This window comes from Schistocerca nitens, chromosome 5 (genome assembly GCF_023898315.1).
Source record: "Schistocerca nitens isolate TAMUIC-IGC-003100 chromosome 5, iqSchNite1.1, whole genome shotgun sequence".
Classification (NCBI taxonomy): Eukaryota; Metazoa; Arthropoda; class Insecta; order Orthoptera; family Acrididae; genus Schistocerca; species Schistocerca nitens.
This window is the reverse complement of record NC_064618.1, coordinates 438,383,354-438,399,585: the sequence shown is the minus strand read 5'-3', so window position 1 is coordinate 438,399,585 and position 16,232 is coordinate 438,383,354. Positions and strand designations below refer to the sequence as shown.

Genomic DNA, 16,232 nt, shown 5'->3' with positions numbered 1-16,232 from the left:
CATCCATATTGATGGTAGTACGCATATGTACATCACTTCCCTTTGTAGTTCTTGAAGACAGTGAACTAGTTTCAGCTACTCTCTCTCTCACTGTCGTCCAGATGGTCATAGAGATAAGAAGGCAGTATGTTCAATCAGGTCAAGCTAATGTAAAATCGACGAATAAAATAAAGAACCCTATACGTGGTTGAAATTTCTGAGAAGCCTGAAGTATTTTCAGGGAAATTCAGGATGTCATCTTATATCATCTTAGAACGTAAATGTGTTGATTTCCACGTAGCACGTGCTGCAGATGTCCAGTCGATCGGGACAGATAACGGTTATATAGGTGTAGGAAAGGAGGAGAGGTTACAAAGGTATTGTCTTGTTGAGCAGGGTAATGTTTCCCGTACTAAAAGTAAAAAGACAGCTGGGGACTATACAAAGTACCGTTACAAATGAATGTAAATGCCGACGTGGAAATCCTCTATACTGTTCGAATGCCGGTGGGGTACATTCACTCACTGAATCGATATTACTTGGAGCAACTATTCTGAATGATAAAAGACTGAAACAAAGACGCCAAAAGATCAGGGCCGCGATATGAGACCCGCCAACGAAGCAGACACAGAGGGTTTAAGGAAACTGATCGAAAAAAGAAGAAGAAGGCGGAAAGGCGGTTTAAGAATTAAACAGAAGAGGTACGAGATGTCATCCACCCCTCGAACGCTTTCCGTCGAGTCTCGATCGCAGACGCATACTGTTGTCGCAGAGTCATTTCCAAGCAGCATCATAAAGAAAGGACTGCTACCCAACAGACATCTATCGCTAACACAGTTTATGTGGCAATACTGTACCTGGTTCAAACAGCTGCCGACTACACAGCTAGCTCTTACCGAACAATAGAGTACTTGCCGCTACATCGCCTCCGTATAACAGAATCTCAAAGGCCGGATAATATGCTGTTTGACGTAAGGCTTTCGATTTTTACCACTTTCTGGCGACTGAAGAATAAAGCGTGATGTGACTGTGGAGGAAGAAAGAAAAAAAGCTAGTGTTTGGAAATTAATTGTTGCGGATGAGGTAGTACCGATTGCGGTTGTTGATATTGTATTTGGATTTTAGGCACAGTAAAATTTAGTCGTCACCAGTGAGAGGTAACGTCGGAACAAAATCAACTGATTTCTAAATTCAAGGCAATTATTATGCGAATTTAAAACGCGCAGTTATTCGTTAAATAAAGAGTACTTTGGGAGGAGAGTGACGAAACTAGGGATGAAATAAATACCGGTAGCGAAGATAAAAGTGACGTCAGTGAAGACTGTGGTTAGAAGAGTGGTACTTCCGTGTCATTATCTGCATTAAGACATAAAAAAATGTGATCATACTGCGAAAAGTTTTTTTAATCGGACAATTATACGTGAAAGTTCCTCTACCTGATTTTCTGTCTCCCCTCTCCCTCAAAATTACGTGCTGGTTTTATTCGGCCCAATATGGTACTTCCCCTCCCCCTTCCTCCTTCTCTCTCTCTCTCTCTCTCTCTCTCTCTCTCTCTCTCTCTCTCTCTCTCTCCCCGCGCGCACACACACCCACACACACACACACACACACACACACACGCGCGCGCGCGCCCGTCGCACTGAAACAGCGACACTTGGGTGACAGGAAGCTGGCACGGGAATCGGTGTCCACCATTGAATGTGGCATTGCGAACCAGGCTAACGAGGTTCTGACGCGTTCCGTGACGGAATTAGCGCCAGTGTGTGTGTTACCAGTGCGCCCGCCTTCATCAGCGTAACCACACACTGCGGTGCTGACGGACCGCTGTTACATATGGAGCACGGCGGAGGTCTCGTGATTTACTACGCACTCGCTAGAGAAGGAACATTGCCGACTGTAAAACTGGAAAGCGGAGCCGAGAAATCGTCTTGCCGTCCGTGGCGGCAGATTTCACATCCTGGCGAGAGCATTACAGGCGGGGCCAGGTATCAGTTATAGTATAAAAGCAGCCTATTTATTGTTTTATCAGGTTCCGTGGGACCATGCAAGACAAAGCTTCTTATTCACAGAACCTGTCTGTACATAGTAAAGAGCGTGCTGATTAGAAAAATTGCAACTAAAGGCTTAAGGATTAAGGATTAACAAAACACGAAAATAACAGAGTATAAGAATAAATGAAACTTCCTGGCAGGTTAAAACTGTGTGCCCGACCGAGACTCGAACTCGGGACCTTTGCCTTTCGCGGGCAAGTGCTCTACCAACTGAGCTACCGAAGCACGACTCACGCCCGGTACTCACAGCTTTACTTCTGCCAGTACCTCGTCTCCTACCTTCCAAACTTTACAGAAGCTCTCCTGCGAAACTTGCAGAACTAGCACTCCTGAAAGAAAGGATATTGCGGAGACATGGCTTAGCCACAGCCTGGGGGATGTTTCCAGAATGAGATTTTCACTCTGCAGCGGAGTGTGCGCTGATATGAAACTTCCTGGCAGATTAAAACTGTGTGCCCGACCGAGACTCGAACTCGGGACCTTTGCAGGAGAGCTTCGCAGGAGAGCTTCTGTAAAGTTTGGAAGGTAGGAGACGAGGTACTGGCAGAAGTGAAGCTGTGAGTACCGGGCGTGAGTCGTGCTTCGGTAGCTCAGTTGGTAGAGCACTTGCCTGCGAAAGGCAAAGGTCCCGAGTTCGAGTCTCGGTCGGGCACACAGTTTTAATCTGCCAGGAAGTTTCATATCAGCGGACACTCCGCTGCAGAGTGAAAATCTCATTCTATAAGAATAAATAACACATACAGAGAAAAGTAGCTACTTCAATGCAGTCCATTACAGAATAGAAGGAGTGTGATGCAACAAAACCAGTCAACCTGAATTTAAGTGTCTGGGGATTGCCAATATTTTTCAGTTCTGCTGGAAGCCTTTTGAAGAATGTGCTGAATATCGCACATCTTTCTGCACATCGGTTAAAGAAGTGTCATCCAAGTATGTGGCGTTTTTCTTTATAGTCTTAACTGAGTGAGTGTCGTAACTTCTTCTGAAAGAGCAACTACATAAACAACATATCTTGTGATGGGATGACACGGTGATTCAGCTGCCCCTACCTATTTGTTTTATGCAGCTCACACCGTCTTCAAAAACCAAGAGCGAGATTTTCATATGCTCACGCTCGCTACACCCAAACTATCAGTCCTACACAAAAATGCACAGTTCACTTACGTTTTCCTTGAATAACTCAAAACCTGAGGCCTCCAGCGGAAACGTATCCCTGTCCAAAATTTAACTACCGACATTAAACAGCCTACAAAAAGATCCAGTTCGTTTTCTTTAAAACTAATAGTTTGCGTATAGAGCGAGAGTATACGAAAATCGTGCGTGTAATATTTGAAGGCGTTGCGGGTTGCATGAAACTCATAGGTGGGGGCAGCTGAATCTCCGTGCGTGTACAGGGACGCCAGAGTTAACAGACTTCCGAGACACCTGGACGACTACCTAAACGAAATTCACGGAAGTCCGCCTCGGTGGCTGCGCGGCCAGTGCGGCGGATTGTTGAGCGCAGGAGCCTGGTTTCGATTTCCAGCCGAGTCGGAGATTTCTTACAGTCGGAGACTGGGTGTTGCTCACAACGTCGTAATTGACATTCTGTTACCGAGATGGCTGAATAAGCACAACCTGAAAGCCACTAAATTTCAAATAAAAATAAATAAATGAACTTCGCGAACTGACAATGCAGATCACTGTGATCGGCCGTTTCAGGGCTACGAATGTTCTTAGTGAGAGCATAGAGTGGCTCCAAAGAACGACACCATAGGAGAAAACCGAGTGAAAGCAAGCAAAGCAGACAAAACTTTGTATGTCAGTATCAGAGGCAGTGGCGATCACTTACAGTGAAGATAGCACCGTTGAGTGTCTGCCCACGATCTTGGGCGTGACCCTTTGAAGAGAGCTTTCCATCAACCCTCAAGTCCTAAGAAATTCACGTACTTGAATTAAGGGAGCTTTGGATGCCCCGTTCATAGTTGCTGCAAGTAGATGAACCTCCTTAAGTTGAGTACGAGCGCTGTGTCGTAACCAGGCCGCAAAGCCAACAGTTTCGATCTGTGGGCTGATTCGAGTGCATGCTGGGAGTGTGATGGGCCTCTGTAGCTGACCGCGTATTTTGAGTTAAAACATTTTACGGAACTTTATCAACAAACATGTTTAGATTTTCGAAATAGAAAGTGCTACCTCTTTAACAGTAGTGTATTTCGAAGAAAGGGCCCTCCTGATGATGCATAGTTAACTAACCAAACTTTTTCAGTTATATTCACAGGTTTCACTTCGTCTTTAGTACCTGCCTTGCAAGTTACTAATTTGAAACGCATGAGGAAACGAAGACTGGATGCCCAACATATTATTTGCAAACCAATGTAACGATTGATAGTTCGCACTGTGAGCAAAGAAAAAACACAAGAGGAAAAAACCTAACGTTGATTTTTATGAGGATGCTTCGTTTCCCATATACGATTACATTTACTAGTGGAGCAACGGTTCACTATATTTTTGTCTTAATGCTTCTTCTGCTATGGACTGTCTGAAATAACTTTTTAGCGAATGTAAATAAATTTCAACAGACCCACCGGGATAAAATAAAAGTCTGTGAAATCTTATGGGACTTAACTGCTAAGGTCATGAGTTCCTAAGCTTACACACTACTTAACTGGAATTATCCTAAGGACAAACACACACACCCATGCCCGAGGGAGGACTCGAACCTCCGCCGGGACCAGCTTAACAGTCCATGATTGCAGTGCCCCAGACCGCTCGGCTAATCCCGCGCGGCCCACCGGGATAGCTGGGCGCGTTAGCATAACATTTCCGCGATTCGGGGAGGCGCGCTGGCCCCAGATCGAATCCACTCGGAGGATTAACGACGAACGACGAGGCCGATGTGCCGGCTAGCCTGAATGTGGTTTTTAGGCGGATTCCCACACACGATTCGCAACCTATCAAAAACGGTCCCTCACTTTCACGCTCGATGACACTAGACGCAGACAGACGGCGTGCACTATTTCCGTTTGAAGGGAAGAGGTGGCGACAGGAAGCACATCCGGCCAGCCTCTATTACTAACACAGCCAAAATCAGATTAATATTCCGACCCCATGAACACACGACATAATTCCAGGAAAAGAATCGATATATTTCCAGCAAGAAGACTGTCGATTTTTCCTCACCCTTGTTCGGCTTATGTTGTGACTTGCCTCTCAGACAACGTTGCAATCGATGTCTTTCAAGCCCTAAAACCAAAGCATGTTAGAATAATGAGGAACATTTACGTCAATCCAACTATATACATCGGTGCTACAGCTTCCGTTAAAATGACCTTGCGAAATATAGGGCTGTAATAGGAGTCAGGAAACAGATTCCATATTACGTGAACTATTCTACAGGAAGTCTTTAGACGTGTACACTGGGAGCCACTCGACTGATGCTGTGTTAAGGTTGCCTTTTTTTTTTTAATAATTCAATGACAAGGGTGACAAAAATACACCATAAGGCACACTACAGTTATAAGTACAAAAATGTGTGTAACGATTTGGCAGTGTTGTGTTGAGTATTCACAGAACTCCTTTAAAATTTGTACGTCTGTTTTACAGTTCCTTAGGTCACACAGACGACGAAGATTGGAAGTGAAATAGGCTGGTCGCTGACTGAAGCGACGCAAAGTTCACAACGTATGCACTAGAGCAATTAAAAGTATTTACTGGCCGTGCATTGAGATGGTACTTTAAATGGTATCTCATATTAGGGTTTCTTCTTGTTTCACTCGTACATGCAGCGTAGAAAGAAGAACTGCTTAAATTCCTCTAGCGCACTGCATTTAGTGTAACGACTAATCTTGTCTTGGCGATCCGTACGTTAGTGATAAGTAGAAAGACTGTACGATATCCCTTGGTTCCTCAATACCATCTCTTGGAACTTTATAAGTGGCCTTTCATGGGATAGTTGATGCCTACCTTCGAGCGTCTGGCAGTTCAAGTTTTTCATCACTTCTGTGACCAGCAACGGTAATGCTCTTCTATGTGTACGTCAATATCCCCTGTCAGTCCCATATGAGCCGTGCGAGTGTTCTGAAAGCGGTCGCCTTCTGTAGACGACTTCTTCCTAGCATTCTGCCCGCGAAACTGTCTGCCACCTGCTACATCTACGACTGAGACTTTGCGATCGTTCCATTTCATACTCTAATTGCTACGCCCAAGTACTTGTACGAGATGATTGATTCCAAATGTGACTCAGTGATACTGTAATCGAAAGATGCATTTTGTTAAGTGTACAGTTCTACATTTCTGAAAATTTAAAGCAAGTTGCCAACCCTTGCGAATACTGAAAACTTATCGAGATCTAACAATTTTAAGTAGCTTTCTTCAGAGAGTAATTAATTATACATCATGGTCTCATATGAAGAAAGTCGAAGGTTATTATAATATTACCTGCTGGCCATTAATTTATAATATTAACAGTAAGGGTTGTAACACACTTCCCTAGAACACGCTCGTAGTTACTTTCCCAGTACATATTTCGATGGATGTCCATCCTACATAACACACTGCATCGTCCCTGCCAAGAAATCCTCAGTCCTGTCACAAATTTCCCTTGATATCCGATACGATTGTATTTTCGGTAGCAAGCGTTTTGTGGTGCTAAGCAGAATGGTTTGGTTATCACTGGACGTGCGAAACTTGGGTTACCCCGAAAGAGTTAGTGTTCGCCCACGTATTGTGTTGTTCCAATAGGAATGCCGTGTAGCTGAATCGTCAGTACCCTCTGGCTACACTTCGTACCGGGACTATACTTCGCACGGCAAAAAAGGGCGCTGAAAGCGGGCATCATTGATGCGATTTTTAAACTGCAAAGCACGGAAGGCTGCGGTGTGGAAGCAACGTAAATAAAAACCAGTATTTATTTATACAACTGTGGCGAAAGTGAGACATTGCGGTAGAGAAGTATACAAGATCGCGTGGTTTGTAGCAGACGGGCGTAGCAGCCGTGGTAAGCCCATTTCAAGAGTCAGGACGCTTCTTTCGCCATACGCAGTGGAGTGTGTAGCGGCCGTCACGTGACCGAAGTCCCGCTGCGCGCGTCCTGGCTCCGCGGCGCAGCAAGTCCATGCAGCCAAACACGGCGGCTGTGTGGCCACGGAATGGCCGCTGTTTGCTCTGCTAATGGACAGCTCGCGCCGCCACGTGGGCTGGGCCCGGCCCCACACGTGTGCGCGTACACGCGCCCGCCGCCGCTTGACCGCTGCGTGCGTGCAAAGGCGCAGCCTGCTTACGTGGGACTTTACACCAGGTGCTTTTACTCGTTTTAAGAAGGATCGTTCTGACATTTGCGACTCTCCACGTTCAGCAAGACCTTCGGGGTTTCACGAAGATCGTTTAAACGCTTTAATGCACAATGATCCATGTAAATGTACTCGGGAACTGGTAAATGTAATGAACTGTGATCATTCCAGCATCGTGCGACGTGTGCATGCAGTGGGACAACTTCAAACATCGGTTGTGTGTGTAGCGCATGTTGTTGGCCGAAATCACAAAAATCTTCGGGTGGCTGTATGTACATCGGGTGGAACAGCGACGATGTCGTGTAATGCAAATCGCGTTCCCGTGATGTAGCCATCGCTGCTGACACCTACTGTCAACAGTTGAGACGTCTTGCAGGCGCAATCCAAGAATAACGGCAGGGAAGTCTGCGTGCACTGATGCTACTGCACAATCTACATGGATACTCTGCAAATCACATTCAAGTGCCTGGCAGAGGGTTCATCGAACGACGGCACGCATACTGTTACATTGACAAAAAACACTATACAGGAGTTGAGTTGGGAAGTTACTCCGCACCCGCCTTATTCACCTGATCTTGCGCCCTCAGATTTTCACCTTTTCCGTTCTCTGTCTAACAGCCTTCCTGAAATTTCCTTTCCGGATGAAAATGCGCTCCGAACATGGGCTCAACGAGTTCTCTCGCCTCAAAGCCACGCGATTTCTACAGAATTCGGCAGCGTTGGCAGACTTGTAAATAGTGAGAAAGGATATGTTATTGATGACTAAAGTCTCTGTTATGTGCATCTGTTATCTTTATTAAGCTTACTGTAAAACACTACGAATTTACGGCTGGTTGGTTGTTTCGGGGAGGGCCAAGCAGCGAGGTCATCGGTCCCATCGGATTTGGGAAGGATAGGGAAGGAAGTCGGCCACGCCCTTTCAAAGGAACCATTCTAGCATGGGAAATCACTGAAAACCTAAATCAGGATGGTGAGACGCGGGTTTGAAACGTCATCCTCCCGAATGCGAGCCCAGTCTGCTAACCACCGCGCCACCTCGCTCGGTACGAACTTATGCATCAACCCAATGTATACGCACTCTTCTATCTGAAGACAGGTCCAGGAACTAGTGTAGGGTGATTAGCGGACTTTCCTCGTCCTGCTCTCAATCGCGGATTACATGTCTGTCCGCCGAAGCGGCTCCTGCTAGGGACAAATAACTATGGCGGGAGAACCCTTCGCACCCGCGTCACACAGTGTCAATGTGGGAGGTAATAAGAAGGGTCGCTAAGTTGGATTTTCTCCGAAACGGCGTGACAAAATAAAGGCTTGTAGGGACTCAAGAGGTTGTTAAACACTTAGAAAAAAGTGTGGAATATATCGTGACACAGGGATGGAACACAGCTGGAGGCCCTCTCGGGCGCAAGCGAAGAGGGCATTTCACCACGTCCACCAACGAAACCGACACGGACTATAAGGTGTACTAAAGTTTGTGATAAAACTGATTTCGCTGACGAATTGTTTGTCTTACTACAACTGGAGTAGTCGAAATGAGGTGGGACCCACCGCTGTTACGACAATCACCATCTAGATCTTCCAGCTGCCGCCACTTCGGCTTGGGACCGGCAAAGCAGTGTTTGAACCCAGGTCCTCCAAGATGCGAGTCCACTGCCCTCGGACGCTGCGACAACACGGCCGCTACACCACCTTCCTCATCGTGTCGACGCTGCTGCAGTCTGGGGGACGAAGACTCGTCGAGTGCCGCCGAGACTGACACGCGTCTCTTTGCGTCGGTCGGAACGGCGACGCGTGCTTTTGTTCTATAAATAACAGCGCTAAGTGCCGCCGGTGCCGCGGCCGCCGCCCACGCGCGCCGGCAATTCGGCGTGGGAGAGCGGCGGCGGCGGCGGGGGCGGGGTCGGCGGCATTCCACACACAGTTGAGCGCCGCCGCCGCCTCCGGACCCTATTGACCCGGCGCGGTGCGGGGTCCCGCTGCTGCGGGTCGCGGGTCGCAGGTTGCCGCCGGCCGCGGACACTGACCGCTAGCCGCTACGCGCCGCCGCGCCGGCCCCGCGCCGCGGCCCATCGCCGCTTTCTCCTCGTAATTCAGCAATTCGCGTAATCACTCGGCACCTACGTTAACAAAGCCACAGCGTTGCTGAGCGTCGGCGTGAAGCCGCGCGTGGCACTACCAGCTGGGGATGGCACTTATCGCTGAAACAATCGGCTTCCATCTCCAGGTTAAACTGTTAAAACCGCTCAAAATAATCTGTTTCTGAAATAATATATTTTCGGTTTGTTATTATTTCCAGTAATAAACGTAGATATCGGACTAAAGTTCAGAAATTCTACGACCACCTCAGACGTTCGTGGTATAGATTTCAAGATAACTAGAATCAAAGTATCAAATAAAGTATGTAAATAAAAAAAAAAATTCGTTCGTCCACCATTCACTGCTTTTCTCGAAACGTCAGTGGGATAGGGTGACAACTAAGGCCGTTCTAAGGTCTGCGAGCGGGTAAAGGCATATTATGCAGACACAGTCAGCAAATTCAATTATTTTCTTTTCAATATACACTGTGACTCAACTGTTGAGTTTTTAATCTACTCACATACAATAACTGTCTTTTTTTATTATTTCATAGAAATGGCAGGCAAATAATAAGCTCGTCTGTTAAAGATGTTGCGTTCTATTTCTTTAACTATTCAAGCGAAAAACCCGTTTTCAGTCAGATGTGTTCCTTTACTTTTTAACGAGAGTTTGAATGCAGTTAATTTCTTGCTGTCAAATATCAAAAACGCTCTTTTATAAAATTCAAATGAACAATTTAGATAGTGGTTACAATATAACATTTAGCAGAAACAATTGCGTCATAACAAACTTTTGACAGTGAATTAATCCAATTGCGAATATTTATTGTCCTATCTGTTCATAAATACGTGTTCTATTACGTGCTGATCTGTAAGTTGACTCCTTAATCCGGATGGACACAGGCTGTCCTCCCCAACACAAGTGCTATGAGAGAGCCAGCTCATCTGGAAAACATGGTTTATTACACCTGTCTCTTTCCAATTTGAACGAGCTAAAGCTTCTAGTTACGGATCTAACGGCGATCGGGAGTGATATCCGCATGTGGAAATTTAGCAAAACACAGTGGACTACACGATGAGACAATATCATTAACTTGAACTGTTATGTGTAGTGAGCCACGCAACGTTGAGTCTGATAGTAGTATACACTCATATTTGTGGTGAACTATGTTCCTGACTTTGTTATAATGTGAAAGTACACCTAAACCCGCACCTGTAAAGTCAAGGCATTCGTCAGCAGATGAACTGTTCTGTGCCTCCCACTGCCTAGAAACTGTTCACCGTTATGCAAACTAACTTTTAACTTGTACCTAATTTTGTTGATCTGCATATTTCTTTGGAAGAATGAAATAACCGACCTAACAGAAATCTGTTTCCAATTCGACGTACAAGCGAATGCAAATTCGCTTTCTTTCTGTTTCTCCTTACCGAAGTAAACGGTACATGTTGTTCAGATAGGGCAATCTCCTCCGACGGAAATTTGAAACGTACATTATCAGCAATCAAAGCTTTTAACAATAACTATAGTTTGATAACATCTTAGGCCGCCTCTGTCACAGTAAAAAACATCAAACGTTTTGTATGAGGTATTGCAGATAATAAAGCAGAAATGTCAATTCGGTGGAATTATGAGGAATCAAGGAGAAGGTACTTCGAAATTTGGCTACAGACTATGAATACACTTTGGACTAAAAAATCAGTAGTACAACATTCGAATTGTGGGGAAGCGGCGAGATCTACAAAGAAAAAAAGGGTGAGTGGGCGTCAACCCTATAGCTTATCTGTTGAGTATCTAATCCCTCGCGGGAGGGTTGGAAATACAGATGTGCGCTAGAGGTAACGCGTAAGCAACATAGGCAACAACCCGTCGAATACTGAGACTTAACGCTGCCAACACGATTTCTACAGTATGAATACTATGAAACTCACTGGACCTGAGTGAGAACCTGTGCTCGACACTGAGTGGGTCTGCTTAGATCCAAATAAACATCCCGGCAGGAAAACATAAATCTGAATGGCCAGACGGGGATCTGAACCGCTGACCTCAACAATACGTGTCCAGTGCCGTATTACTGTACATGCGCGTTTAGTATTTTACGTTGGGCATCACACGATAAAACTGGCGAGCCGTTTCCGGTTTCGGTTTGGCTGATTCCACAAGAACAGAGAAAAAGCAGTATAGAAAATATCTTTAGAAATGTCACAGACGAGGCACGTGCAGTCTGTCTGAAATGACATCCAAGCAGAACGGTATAGCTTGGTAGTTACTTTTTGGGCATCAGCATACCACAACCACACATTTTTGATTCGTCAGTCTTCTGACTAGTTTGGTGCGGCCCGCCACGATCTTCTCTCTTGTGCCAAACTCTCCAACTCAGAGTAGCACTTCCACCCTGTGTCCTAATTTATTTGTCGGTTGTATTTCAGTCTCTGTTTTCCCGTATCATCTCTACTCTCTACAGCTCCCTCTGCTACTATGGAAGTTATTCCCTGGTGTCTCAACGCCTGTCTGTGTCTTCCGCACGTGCCAGTTTTCGCCGATTGTGCGAGGGTCTGCATGGATACTCCGCAAGCCACCGTACAGTGCGTGGTGGAGGGTAACCTGTACCACGACTAGTCGTTTCCTTTCCCGTCACACTCGCAAATAAAGCGAGGGAAAATCTATATATCTCTGTATGAGCCCTAATTTCTATAATTTTATCCTCGTGGTCCTTACGCGTAATGTATGCTGGCGGCTGTGGAACCGTGCGGCAGTCAGCTTCAAATGCCGGCTTTCTAAATATTAACCGAGCGGGAGTGCGCAGTGGTTAGCATACTGGATTCGCATTCGGGAGGCCAACGGTTCAAACCCGCGTCCGGATCCTGATTTAGGTTTTCCGTGATTTCCCTGAGTCGTTTCAGGCAAATGCCGGGTTGGTTCCTTTGAAAGGGCACGGCCGATTTCCTTCCCCTATATGTAGTCTGTTCTACAGGTGAAACCACTCTTTCCCAAAATTCTCCCAATAAACCGAAGTCGACCATTCGCCTTCCCTACCACAGTCCTCACATCTTTGTTCCTTTTTATATCGCTTTGTAACGTTAAGCCCAAATATTTAAACGACTTGACCGTGTCGAGCATGACACTACTAATACTATATCCGAGCATTACAGTTTTGTTCTTCCTGCACATCCGCATTATCTTACATTTTTCCATATTTACAGCTAACTGCGGTTCATCACGCCAATTAGAAATTTCGTCAAGTTGTCAAGTTTTCTTGTATCTGCCAACAGTTACTCAAGTTCGACACCTTACAGTACACCGCAGCATCGTCAGCAAGAGAGAGAGAGAGAGAGAGAGAGAGAAAACAACAGCGGTCCTGTGTTCCCTGCGGCACTCCTGATGAAACCCTTGCCTCCGATGAACACTCGCCGTCTTTAACAACATACTGGGTTCCATTACTTAAGAAGTCTTCGAGCCACTCACATGTCTGTGAACTTATTCCAAATGCTCGTACCGTCGTTAACAGCCTCTAATGTGTCACCGCGGCAAATGCTTTCCGAAGATTAGAAATCTGGAATCTGCCTGTTGCCCTTCACCCATGTTTCGCAGTATATTATGTGAGAAAATGGTAAACAGAGTTTCGCACGGGCAATGCTTCCTAAAACCATGCTGATTGGTAGACATAAGCTTCTCAGTCTCCAGGAAGTTTATTTATTCGAACTGAGAACGTGTTCAAGGATTCTGCAGTAAACTGAAGTTAGTGATTTTCCTGTGTGATGTTGCGGGTCCGTTCTTTTACCCTTCTTATATACTGGAGTCAACTGTTCTTTTGTTCCTCAATCTCTTCAGTTACAGTATCAGTTAACCTAATTTTCAAATGGCTCTGAGCACTATGAGACAACATCTGAGGTCATCAGTCCCCTGGAACTTAGAACTACTTAAACCTAACTAACCTAAGGACATCACACACATCCATGCCCGGGGCAGGATTCGAACCTGCGACCGTAGCGATCGCGCGGTTTAGCCCAATTTTCAACATCTTTCTATAACGTGTAGTATTTCTGGATATGGAAGCCATAGCATTCGCTCCCAAACCTCACTTAGGAATTGAATTGGCGTAATTTTAACCCGCGACGTAAGACATGAAATGAGAGACATATTCTTTCATTTATTGACATTACTTTGTATCTAATGCCGGTTTGACTGACAGTCATAGCAGCGACCATACTCGTTATTCTGATTCTTTTAACTAACAGTTTTCTTTCCTAAATTGGCATGTATTGTGTAATGCAGACGAAGCACTTCGACGATGCAACAGGGCAGTGAGACCCGAGCGAAGTGTTTGGGGCTGAACAGAACAGGAGTCGACTGGTGGAGGCCACATGTAACACCTCACTTAAATATCAAAGTACCGCAACTCTGTGAGCAATTCGGAGTAGAATGCGTAAATAGCGAGTTATTATGTTAAGCGAATTATGTAAAGTTTCATGAACAAGTATTAATAATATTAACTCTTTGACGTGTACAACATGTGACATTATAATCAAACTTTAATTATATCGGTTGTAAGTTGTTTACGACTTGTGCACTTTAAGTATAACATTGAGAGCTTTAGCCCACTCACTAGTGATTTTCTTTCAGCCTCACATCAAGACAGTCGAGCTCTACGACCAACGCGCTACTTCCCTGCTATTATATCAGTATATGACACTCACTTTAAAAAAAGACAAAAAAAACTTCCAAGCGGCTGCCTGCGCGTCATCAAACTAATAACGTAAAACACGCGAATCTCTTTTATAAATTGCCTTGTCTGCGAACAAAGTATTTGTTACGTTAACGAATAATGCTGATTAAATTGTACTTTCTTTCTTCCCTTACGATGCGTACCATAGGCATAGCCGCAGCCCTCCATTGTGGTGCAATTTCATGGGTGGAACTAATGAAAGAACCCGCATTTTTGGAAAACAAAATTCTCTGTAAAAATGTCACCTTTTTTAAATAAAATTACACTAAACACTAATTCGTTCAATTTAAACCAAATTTCAGTTTTCAGCTAGTAACATTGAGAGCTTTAGCCCACTCACTAGTGATTTTCTTTCAGCCTCACATCAAGACAGTCGAGGCTCTACGACCAGCGCGCTACTTCCCTGCTTTTACATCAGTATATGACACCAGGTTTGTGGACAATTACAGCTTTTGTGGTCTGCCTTGATGCGGCAGACGACAGGTGTGACCCCGCGGACGCTCTGCATTCAAAGTACAAATTCGGATAGTTGCGCACAATCTGTAGCAATAGAAAGGAGGGATTACTAAGGACGTTTGCTGTGATGAACACTGGCTCTTGTTTCCATCGGGCTGCGAAGGTGCAGTAGTTCCCCAGCAATTAGCGTGCTGTAAGCACCACGTCTCAAACGCCTCCATTCTCGTCCTTCCCGATTTTCCCACGCTGGCCGCTGTGGCCGAGCGGTTCTAGGCACTTCAGTCCGGAACCGCGCGACCGCTACGGTCGCAGGTTCGAATCCTGCCTCGGGCATGGATGTGTGTGACGTCCTTAGATTAGTTAGGTTTAATTAGTTATGATGACTCTCATAGTGCTTAGAGCCGTTTGAACCATTCGATTTTTTCCACAGTTCATAATTTAGTACCGTACAACGCTGAGCTCCCAACATATTATAGTCAGAAATTTAGCCGTCAAATAACGACCTATGTTTGAAAATACGAGACCTCTGCTGGGCAGGCCTCTTTGCCTGTGCTAATACGCTTCTTACGTCCTCTTCGCTTCGTCCATCACATAATTTGTGACGAATGTGGAATAAAAGAGACAGCGTTTAGCAGTGGACTTTGTGAGAGGCGGCCCGCAGCGACGGCGCAGTAGGTGGAGGCGGCGGGCGGCGGCCGGCGGCCGGAGCGTGGTCAGGACTGCCGATGCGATGAGGCCAGTTAACCCTGCGGTCACTTGTTGCATGTGCGCACTAGCCCACTTCGCACACAGCAGGCGACGGGCTCGCCCCTACTGTCGACGTCTCCTGACACGGCCAGCGATTTGTGGGCACCAACGGACCAATCTGCCAGACTGGCACTGTCAGGCAGCTTTGCGTTGCCACACACAGGTTTGAGAGAACTCTTTACACACGCAGTACCACCCATTTATCGGTATGCATGCGGCAGCATGTGCACCTATGTTCCAAAGCGCCGCGCATAAAAACGGGTTTTTCCAGCGCTCATACCTCGGGTTCTTTCGATTACAAAAAGGTAGGGTAAAGTCATTTGTATACCCAACTCGTGTGGACGGCGAATTCCGACGGCTTGCCGCCTTACGCATGTCTCTTTCAGAAAACGCGAAACTTCTTTGACAAAATAATAAAGTAATGTAATAAAATCGTAGAACGTGGTTTAACCTAATATACAGTTCTTTTTTTAATTTCCTCGTTTCTCTAAATCATTTACGCAGACACTGGGGTGGTTGCTTTGAAAAGGACATGGCATATTTTGTTCCCAATACTTCCCCCACAGCCGGCCAGAGTGGCCGAGCGGTTCTAGACGCTACAGTCTAAAACCGTGCGACCGCTACGGTCGCAGGTCCGAATCCTGCCTCGGGCATGGATGTGTGATGTCCTTAGGTTAGTTTGGTTTAAGTAGTTCTAAGTTCTAGGGGACAGATGACCTCAGAAGTTAAGTCCCATAGTGCTCAGAGCCATTTTGAACTTCCCCCACTCTGAGCTTGTGCCGGTCGCTAATAAGCTCGTCATCGACAGGAAGTTAAACCCTACACTCATTTACTTTTTTTAATACTTTTTCGGCGGAATGAGCATTTCACACTTCCACATACCCGGTTGCTCCTAGCCACTGGTCATATTCTTACTTGCTCATTTTTTCTTTCTTAAGA

General features: G+C 45.8%; 2 protein-coding genes across 2 annotated transcripts in view; both read right to left on the bottom strand.

The window, feature by feature from the left end:
- The window catches only part of LOC126260510 (zinc finger protein GLI4), a 271,568-nt gene that overhangs the window by 126,212 nt on the left and 129,124 nt on the right, over positions 1–16,232 (bottom strand). The window lies entirely within an intron of this gene.
- Positions 1–16,232, bottom strand: part of LOC126260509 (uncharacterized) — a 93,889-nt gene that overhangs the window by 76,753 nt on the left and 904 nt on the right. The window contains exon 2 of the mRNA XM_049957840.1: positions 9,049–9,238. Coding sequence (XP_049813797.1) covers positions 9,049–9,238 — 190 coding nt within the window. The remainder of the gene's footprint in view (positions 1–9,048; positions 9,239–16,232) is intronic.